This window comes from Cimex lectularius, unplaced genomic scaffold, assembly GCF_000648675.2.
Source record: "Cimex lectularius strain Harlan isolate CLEC.00 unplaced genomic scaffold, Clec_2.1 scaffold112, whole genome shotgun sequence".
Taxonomy (NCBI): Eukaryota; Metazoa; Arthropoda; class Insecta; order Hemiptera; family Cimicidae; genus Cimex; species Cimex lectularius.
In genome coordinates, this window is record NW_019392699.1 from 1,558,403 (window position 1) to 1,568,116 (window position 9,714).

Consider the following 9,714-nt stretch of genomic DNA (forward strand, 5'->3'; position numbering starts at 1 on the left):
TTTCGTACATTAATTATTTTATTTTGATATGGTTTATTATAACAATGCGTTGTTAAAATAGATTTATATGTATAAGTTCCTTTTTATTTTTCTCTAGATGATTAATTTCTAATGTAAAGCTAAGTCAGTTGCCAATCATTAGAGAACTGGGGATCAATTTTTCTATTATAAAAAATATATATATTTATGGGACTAATTGCAAATTGAGTGTTTGAGTACTAATTTATTTGTTAATAACTTCTATTTTAAAAAAGACAATCCGAGTGTAGAATCTCAAATGCATTTCAGTTGTTTCGTCCACCCATTTTGTTGCTATTTAAGGATAAGAATATCTTCCTTAAATCCCACAAGGTTTTAATTTGTTAATGCGCTTCTTGTTGTTCACAGTTGATTTTTTTTTGTTTTTACATTCAGGAGATAAGGCTGATTTTTTTACATTTTGGTTGTTGAATATTTGTTGCCTGCACATCATTTTCTTTTGATAAACGTAGAGTAAGAACACTGCATCAATAAAATACACAGGCTGTGCTTAACAAATGGTGCCGCAGTTGATGTATATGCTTGTTGATACAGAAATTGCACACTATATTTATCTTGTTAAAAAAAAAAATCTGTATATAAAATGGTAATTTATTTCTTTTTATAATATGTAACAAAAAAAGAAGATATATTGTATTGCAGCTATAAATTTAATTCAATTCTAAATATAACAGAAAATTTAGTTTACCATTAAAAAAACAAAATATTTACCAAAATTGTAATATAAACAAATATAATGTTATCCAAGTTATAAGTTTGTTTTGAAAATCTTCTCCCTAAAGTTTAACATAGCTAAAATAAATATGTATAGAAGCTGGGTTTTTCTGGAATTGTACGTTGCAATTTGAAAAAATCAAAGAGAGGATAATTTCTAAGTACAGTTAAGTAAGTATTTAAAATTTTGCCAACAGTAGAAGTTTATTGAACATGTCAAAAAATTTATTAGTAATTGATGTTGTCTATGTACGACAATAATAGGACCTGAGAATCTCCTATGGCTTGTTAATATGGGGAATAAAAACTCAACAAAAGTTACAAACAGTAAAGATAGGTAAATCTATGCATTACAGGGCCACTAGGACCTCGTAGCCAACATGCAAGAGAAGATACAAAAATTCTAGAAAGAAAGAAATTTGATGGGGACTGACTGAAGGAAATTTTTCAATAAGAAATCTCTTTAAAAAAAGTTGTAGTTTGGTCAATTCTGCCTGTTCTAACTGGTTTTGTTTAAAGTGATCGTTAGTCAAGGAGATAAGCGGGGCGAGACAAACCCATGATTGAAGACACAAGACCAAAATGATCCAGCAGACATCAAGAAGAAATGTTAAAAGTAATGTTTTAGTTAGTTCTATTGATCATTGATTAAGGTTATATACAGGGTGAGACCAACAGAAACTCGTCTATGAGAATAACTTGAACTGCCTAAATCCCCCCCAAAAACTACAAATAACCTAATGTTAAAGTGAACCCCAGATCAAAGAGGTCTTATTAGCAAATATACTCAACTAAAAAGACCCTCAGAACAACAAATGGGCCCACATCCATTTTTGGTATAAACTGTAGCTACATTAATAAAAGAATTGAAATCTTGGAATAATAAACACAAAAATTACATGAAATTAGCTATGCGAATGATAACAGTGGTGAACAGCACCTTTATCAGAAAATTCACTAATTTCGTGGTCCACATGACCAATTAAATCATTACAATTAATTAAGGTTTTTAGTTGAGATGAAAAAAAGTTAATGGCACGAGCGGGATTCAAACCCACGATCTTCGGCTAGATACGCCACTGCTCTACCACTTGAGCTATCGTCACCTCGATCCACTCGGACATCAACTTCCTATCTCAACCACAACTTATGAGTTTGAAAAATGGCAAAAAGGAGGGAAAAAAAAAGAAATGCTTTTTCTGCCTTTCTTGAAATAAACAAAATATTTTTTTAATATATTTAATTTTACAAAATTTTAGATAAAAAGTCCAATGGCACTGACATAAAATTAAATAGATATAAAAGACTTAAAGGAAAAAAAACATTAATTAAACAAAATATTAATCTTGCTATTCTCCTCGGAAAACAAAATCAGACAACTCTGATGTCGATCCCTGTGCACTCGATTAATCAGAATATGCACTGGTTTTAAACTTCATTGTTAGGGTTATAAGCAGGGAGAGGCGTGATGTTCAGTTTCAGCTTAAAGAACATCTAAAACACTTACAACATTATTTCCTGGTAAACATGATGTTCAGTTGCTTGTGACCATTGCTATTGCAATTTGGTCATTACCGTTTATTTTGGTCAGCCTATTCTCGCTGATTTGGTCAGGCAGAGGATAGACAAACCAAAATGATCAGTATGAAATAGCTACAGGTTTTTCACCCTGCAGACCACATTGAGAAATCTCAAAATAAAATATTTATATTAGAATGAAATTTTTTCTCTTAAAACTAGGTTTTTCCCTTGGAGTTCTTAAACATAGTTAAAAATAAAATATTTTTGACATGTGTTTTTATTAAACTAAAATACAAACAAAAAATGATATAATATAAATATTATTGATATTCATTAGAATGATAATACAGTGTTAATGCTAAAAAAGATCATCGTTTAACAGTTGGCATGGTAATTGAGTGTTAAACATGGCTCAGCTTGATGAAGCCTCAAAAGTGCTTGGGAAACCACAGATCATTTGCCACAACGAGAGGTCTCTCAACTTCTCCGTTTTTGATGGTAAATGGGTTCCCTGTTCAGCCAAATTTGTCATTGTCGGATCAAAACCGAAAGGAAATGGCATTATACAGATATATGAAATGACCTCTGGCGATAGCTCTATCGTGAAGCAGGTAAGTGCTTTGAACTTATGAATAATTTCAAGACTTGATCTCACAATTTTGCAATAGACCGAGAAAGAGCACTCCTTTAAATGTTGCACTTTTGGAGCTACGAGTTTGCGAGATCGTCACCTTGCTACAGGAGATTTTAACGGCAATCTTGACATATGGTATACTTCATTTCATAAATTTATATTTAACGATTTAATGAACCTGAATATTTGACAATTTGAATTTGTCAAAAGGGATCTGGAGAACTTAAATTCTCCTGTTTACCATGCTAATGCTCATGAGGCAATTATTAACTGTATGGATGGTATCGGAGGCCAGACAGTAGGATGCGGTTCACCGGAAATAGTAACTGGAAGTAGAGATGGTAAAAATTGTTCATTTAACATATAGTTGAATTTTGTAGCAGGCTCGGTTTTGCTAAATTAATTCGATTACTAAAAAACTTTTAAATTTTCCAATTTACTTGAGTATATATATTTATTCAGGTCTTGTGAAGCTCTGGGATCCAAGACAAAAAGATGTTCCAGTGGCTGTGATGGAACCTACTGACTACGAGCAAAAAAGAGACTGTTGGAGTGTCACCTTCGGTACGGTCTAAACACAATGGTATTCTCAATCTTAAACAGTATGATTTTAGGCAATTCCTATAACAACCAAGAGAGAATAATTTGCGCCGGATACGATAATGGAGACATAAAGATGTTCGACTTGAAAAAGATGTCTGTCCGCTGGGAAACCAACGTTAAAAATGGGGTATGAGGATGTTCCTCTTAATACATTTCTATTTGACTAATTTATCATTTCTAGGTTTGTGGACTTCAGTTTGACAGAAAAGAAATTGAAATGAACAAGCTGGTAGCAACCACCCTCGAGTCCAAATTTTTTGTCTATGATCTCAGAACCCAACACCACAAAAAAGGATTTGCCTGCTTGAGAGAAAAGGTAAAGGAAATAAAATTGATAATAATAAGTTATTACTAAATTTAATATTTAGGCACACTCATCGACTATCTGGGAGGTGAGCCATCTACCACAAAACCGAGAATTGTTTATGACATGCGGCGGCAATGGAAGCCTCTACCTTTGGAAATAGTAAGCGATACCGATAATACATTTTTTAAACCTTTTTTTTCTTTCTAAAATATAATTATTTTTAGCAATTATCCTGATAAAAGATTTTACGAAGATACAAACGGGGACAAAGTCGGGGTTGTGGGCAGCCTGGAGCTTTTGCAAAATTGTTTCTTGACAACTCAGCCGATCTCCTCGTTTCACTGGAGCCCTGACAAAATTGGACTCGCTCTCGCTACCTCGTTCGACCAATCTTTCAAAGTTGTAATCGTTACAAAATTAAATACATTTTAGTAGGTTACTACTGATTTTTACCGTGATGTTTTATTTATCTTATTTTGGCTTAATACAGCTCTAATTATAGCATGAATAGCACAGTTGTTTGAATATATTTAAAAATTATGCATCTGGACTTTTATATATAACATCTACTTCTTCTGTATTTTTGTTATTTTATTTTTTTAAACATATTTACTCATACATCCAAATGATTGGTCAAACACACAAGGTCCTCTGATGCTTTTTTAAAATTATAATATAAATAAAAAATGCTGGATCTATCCGTCCCTCCTATCCTGGTATATCTCCTTAAAGAGGCAGATCAGTCTTATACGAGAAAGAAGGCTTAATGAAATAAATGACCTAAGGAGCGGCACTTCTGGCTTATTTTTTTAAATTTTATTGGCAGTTTTATTTCTCAGCGTAGTCTTCGTGTGGGAGAGGACATTGTCGTCCAAGGTTGTTGGCCTTGAAGACGGCTGATTGCCAGAATCTTTCTACTGAACTCCTTGGAAAGACCACCTACAAACCTAGCTGACTTGTCTGTACCTGACTCAGATTCTGACTCTCCACTATCTCTGGTCCATTCCCCATCTTATCTCCAGTTTCGACAAGAAGTGGCCGCAGGTTATGAACACTGGAGGGTGTGGACCCTGGGTCCTTGTTGACAAGGCTGTGTGTGATCAGGTGGGAGACCTCGCCTCGTGAGCCTTAAGCCTACTACACACTGAGATTCTTTGAATCGATTCATGTTGCGGGGCAGAGTCGGGGCTGCATAGTTTCATTGTTGTGATGCAGCCCCGACTCTGCTCCGTGACAAAGAATTGTGTCCAGACCAGGATTCAGTTCACATTCATCAGTGCCTGCGAAAATGACGGAGGAACTAGCTCTCAGGAATTTCCCTTGCTCTTTGTGCATCCAACCGGAAGTGCATTAAAAAACTGTCCTTTTAAGGTGTGCATTTGTTTTCAATTCCCAATTTCTGTATTCTGTGAATGATACTTCCCACAAACACTGATGGGAATGCATGTCTTCAATAAACTGTAACTCGGTACTCCACAACATACCTTTACACAAGACAGTATCCAAATCTTCAAGAAAACACTCACTAGAATGTCAACTAAACAAATGAAGCAAGAGCACTTGTTCTGATTCACGTCTGCACTGGCAAATGTTGTGCAATGTTGGGTCAAAGAATCCCACATCTGATGGGATTCAAAAGAATCCGAAAATGCTAGCCCCCAACACACCAGATTCATTGCAACAATGAGTCGGGGCATCCTGGACTCAGGCTAGAGCCGAAACTCTCCGGAGATTTAAAGAGTCAACTCAAAGAATCCCAATGCATATTAGGCCTTGTATACCAGATTATATACTTTATACCACTCCTTTGAATGGTTCTGGTTTGAGGGCTTACTTTGCCTGTTCTGTGGGCTTCTATACTAATATTTTTAAATTGTAAATTGTAATTCTGCAATATTCTTTTATTCTTGATAAATTTTAACTTGGGATGAATAGTGGTAGCATAATGTTAACCAAATAAGTTCTTTCCTGCTGGATTCAAACCTGGGGCCTTTAATTTACAGTGATGAGCGCTGAATCAACGCCTTGAGGCCCCCCCCTTAAATTCAATATTTAAAAATACATTTTAACCATCGGTATTTAAATTATTTTTATAAAGGTGTGTGAATAAGTTCTTAAAATCAAACTCAGTAAATGATTTACCTAATGGCAGACAATCAAAATTGGAATTGCAGTTTTTTAAGCTTAAATTCAAGCATAATTATGAACTTATTTGGCATAAAAGCATACGAATGTTTTCCTATATGCTCCCGACCAAACAATGACTCATTTAAATGCCAAAGGGTTTTAAATGCAATTAAAAAATGCCTGGAATGTCCAGCTGCTCAATGGGAGAAAAGAATAGAGGAAAGATTGTACGTGTGTAAACTTTTTGGCATTAAAAAGTGATATTGTAGTTTGGTCATTTTTGATCATTCAGGTCTGAATATACATGATGTGTCAGGGATATAAGCAGGATGTGGCAGACTCAAACCCACCAATGATGACAAAATGCTAAGATGCGTCCAACATACCAAAGCAGCAAGATTACACCATGATGATTAGTGTTTGTGACCCTTCAGGACAAGTACAAATAAAAGCCAATTTATTTTGAGAACCATTTACTTAAAAAAGACAAATATAATAAATTCATGGTCTTGCCATAACAAAGGGCCAAAGGCAACCATTACATAAATATGCTAGGTAATAATTTTTTGAAAATTTAAACGAAATTTAAAGATATACATTTTGAAAAAAAAAAGTTTAATTTTTGACTTCAAGAAAAATTACAATAATAGGTAGAAAAAATATGAAATGAGAATCAGTGGCCGATGTAAGTCTCGATTGGCTGGTACTGCCAAGCTGTCTCGTTCAGGTAATCCAGCTCTTTTCTCAGCATCTTGAGCCTTTTCTGGTGGCCCTCCTTCACCAACAGACTCTTACTCTTGTCGACGACTTCGTTGAACTGCAGCCTCTGACGGTTCAAGTTGGGCGTCGATAATGCTCCGGTGGGTGTACTGGGCGTCGTAACTCCCGAGCCGGAGGCCTCACTCCGTGACGGCGAAGCCAGTACTGACTTCGACAGACCGGTGGGACGTGGCCCCATCTCAGCCAGTTTTCTTAAGAAAAGATGTTTGATTTTTGAATGCTTTAATTCATCAAAACAAAAAAGAAAAAATAATAAAATTTCAATATTTTATTTTACTGTTTTGTCTATGACTATTTTTCCAAGGGAGAGTGAGTCAGGGTGAAGTTTCTGTCTGTTATAAAAGTATTAAATTTATATTATTGCTAGTTTCATCATGATTCTATGTGAGGTGTGCTTCATAATCACACATAACCCTATAAAAAAATAAATGGTTAGGGGTTTTTACTAGGGGTTTACCATTTCTAAAATAAATATTATTTTTTTGGAGGGGAGGGGAGTCAAGAAGTCAAAACTGCAACTTACATCGGTCTATTGTAAAACTCATATAATCGTATTGCCATGGAAAGTGCTTTTTCCAAAAAACTAAGCACTTTCCTAAGTATTTTACTGAAGAGGCCACACGTATACAGGCTAGCGCCTCACATACAAGGATATGTGCTAATGTCTCTGGTTTCTCTTGACAGAATTGGTATGTTTCTATTTTTGCTTTGCTCATCTTCTTTAGGTGGTAGTTAAGAGAGCATTGGTATTCTCAAATCTTGTCTATTGGGAGAGAATATCTTCGATTTCCTTTTTGAGAAATTCAAGGTAAGCAATGCTTTCATCCAGTGCTTGGGTTTTTCTTTCTCAAGATTTTTCCAGCTTTTTAACTTTAGCACACTCCCTGTGCTTAGTTGTGGTTCTGGTCCCATGGTTGAGAGGACTGCACCTTCTTATGCTAGTCGGTGTTTCTTTCTATACTTTCATGTCCCAGAACCAACCTTAGGTTTTCCTATGTCCATTGTGCTTGAGCAAAGCTGTGTACTAAGGTAGGCATTTCTAGACTAGTTTGGAACTAAAAGCATACACCGTACTACCTGACTGACTGAAACAGTAAAATAACTGTAAAATCTGTGCATCTTTCATTTACTTGTTATTTATTAGCCTCTGTGCTGTTTTTATCAAATTTTTGGTCTGGTCTAATGTGATTTTAGTTTGTTAATAAAATTGTTTAAAAGGTCGGTTTAAATAAAAACAATTCGGTTTTATTTAACAACATGATGTTAAAATTTGATTGAACACGGTAACTAATACTTGGCAAATATTCATCAGATGTACAAATAAATCTGGAAAGTAACAAAAAGGCAGATGAGTTGGCTAAGGCCAGGACGTTCCAATGATTAAAAATATGATTATTAGAAAGTGGCAGCGTCGATGGTCTGGATCGGAAGAGCTCACACGTACAGAGAGCACTGTCAACCTCGGAGGATCTAAATTGGAGAAAAAGGATCATCCTCAAACAATTAAGGATAGGCCATGAGAGGTTGAGGACACTTACTTTTGGACCAAAGCCCGTGGATGTGTCCGTCATGTAGAGGGTATAGGAATACTATCATATAGAGAGCCCTGTCAATTTCGTAGGATCTAAACTGGAGAAAAAGGATCATCCTCAACCAATGAAGGATAGGCCATGACAGGTTGAGGACACTTACTTTTGGACCAAAGCCTGCGGATGTGTCTGGCATATAAAGGATAAAGGAATGCCATCGAATAGAGAGCACTGTCAACCTCATAGGATCTAAAGTGGAGAAAAAGGATCATCCTCAACCGATGAAGGATAGGCCATGTAAGGTTGAGGCATGTAGAGGGTATAGGAATGCCATCCAATATAAGAATTGTGCTTGAACAAAGCTGTGTACTAATTTTTGGAGGAAACACTTACTTTTGTTATGTGCAGTACTCGTTTTGAATTCCCTTGCATGATTATTGAGAGTGAATGGGCAGTGAGAGGTCTAATGGTGAACCCATCGATCCTCAATTAGACCAGTTATATAATGGTACATAAATAGGAAAATATGTATTGAAAATGTACGAGTGGGTTTGGATCTAGAAAGTGAATGTCGTTGAGGGCTGAAATGACCTAGCTGTTGATAGCCCTGGAGCCCAAACTTGGACGGATAAGACCGAGGTCTGACCCCGGACTACCAAAACCCAAGGCGGTGATTCTTACAGCCTGTCAGTAATTTACTGTAAATAAATAAACGAAAGCTGGAATTCTGGTGGGCTGCGAGAAGTCATAGGTTCAATTCTGGACACATGCGAATGTAGGTAATCAGAAAATGTCTTAAATAAAGTACACAAATAGAATAAGGAAAAATTCTGTCCACTTCATGATTTAAAGCTTAAGCAGAATAGGTAGCAAACTCATCAAAATGCCAGATATTTTAGTAGCTTTTATGTCTTAACTGACTGGGTTTTTGACATAAAGACGATTATCAATTATTACACCGTCAGTCAACTGAGATCAGTATAGAATTGACATAACTCGTAATTTTTCAATTTAAACTCTTACCTAGTATTTTAAACTTGTAGATACTTAGATTTTCTTAAAGTGGTTTGCCCCCTTATACCGACAACAACAATAACAACAACAACGTACTGAAGTACCTGCCGGATTAAACAAAAATATCGATACCATACTAATTATTAGCAAAGCATGGAAAAAATGACGTCAAATTAGTCATTGTGAAGTATTAAACTTCAAAATCGCACAGTGGTTGTAAATTCGATGGTTAGGGTCATAAGCAGGGAGAGGCAATATGCTCATTCCCAAAGACAAAATACCTTAATATTATTTTTGCTAAACTTCGTGTGCAGTCACTTACAAACCACTGATTAGGGTTGATAAAATTATTCAAAATCGCACACGGGGTTTAAAGCCCGCAGTTAGGGTCATAAGGAGGGAGAGGCAAGGAAGTTTCTCAACTTATTGACCAGGAAAACAAAAAT

The 9,714-nt window shown here is 35.6% G+C and overlaps 1 protein-coding gene and 1 long non-coding RNA gene across 2 annotated transcripts; one reads left to right on the forward strand and one right to left on the reverse strand.

The window, feature by feature from the left end:
• The first annotated feature begins 2,565 nt into the window (after positions 1–2,565).
• On the forward strand, positions 2,566–4,271 carry LOC106664430 (WD repeat-containing protein 92). Its single transcript, XM_014390132.1, has 8 exons — positions 2,566–2,885; positions 2,943–3,043; positions 3,119–3,249; positions 3,371–3,472; positions 3,523–3,638; positions 3,693–3,827; positions 3,880–3,977; positions 4,043–4,271. Exons 1-8 carry the CDS (start codon positions 2,682–2,684, stop codon positions 4,248–4,250), a joined length of 1,095 nt encoding a protein of 364 aa, XP_014245618.1. The 5' UTR covers positions 2,566–2,681; the 3' UTR covers positions 4,251–4,271.
• A 2,133-nt stretch (positions 4,272–6,404) lies between these two features.
• LOC112126649 lies at positions 6,405–9,426 on the reverse strand. The gene is made up of 2 exons (XR_002910111.1): positions 9,278–9,426; positions 6,405–6,916 (listed from the first exon to the last, which is right to left on the reverse strand). It is a non-coding gene; the product is annotated as an uncharacterized LOC112126649 (long non-coding RNA).
• Between the last annotated feature and the right edge of the window lie 288 nt (positions 9,427–9,714).

Coding starts and splice junctions, on each gene's coding strand:
- LOC106664430 (XM_014390132.1), top strand. CDS start 2,682: ATGGCTCAGCTTGATGAAGCCTCAAAAGTGCTTGGGAAACCACAGATC. Junction 3,639..3,692: donor AAACCAACGTTAAAAATGGG/GTATGAGGATGT, acceptor TATCATTTCTAG/GTTTGTGGACTTCAGTTTGA. Junction 3,828..3,879: donor TTGCCTGCTTGAGAGAAAAG/GTAAAGGAAATA, acceptor TTTAATATTTAG/GCACACTCATCGACTATCTG.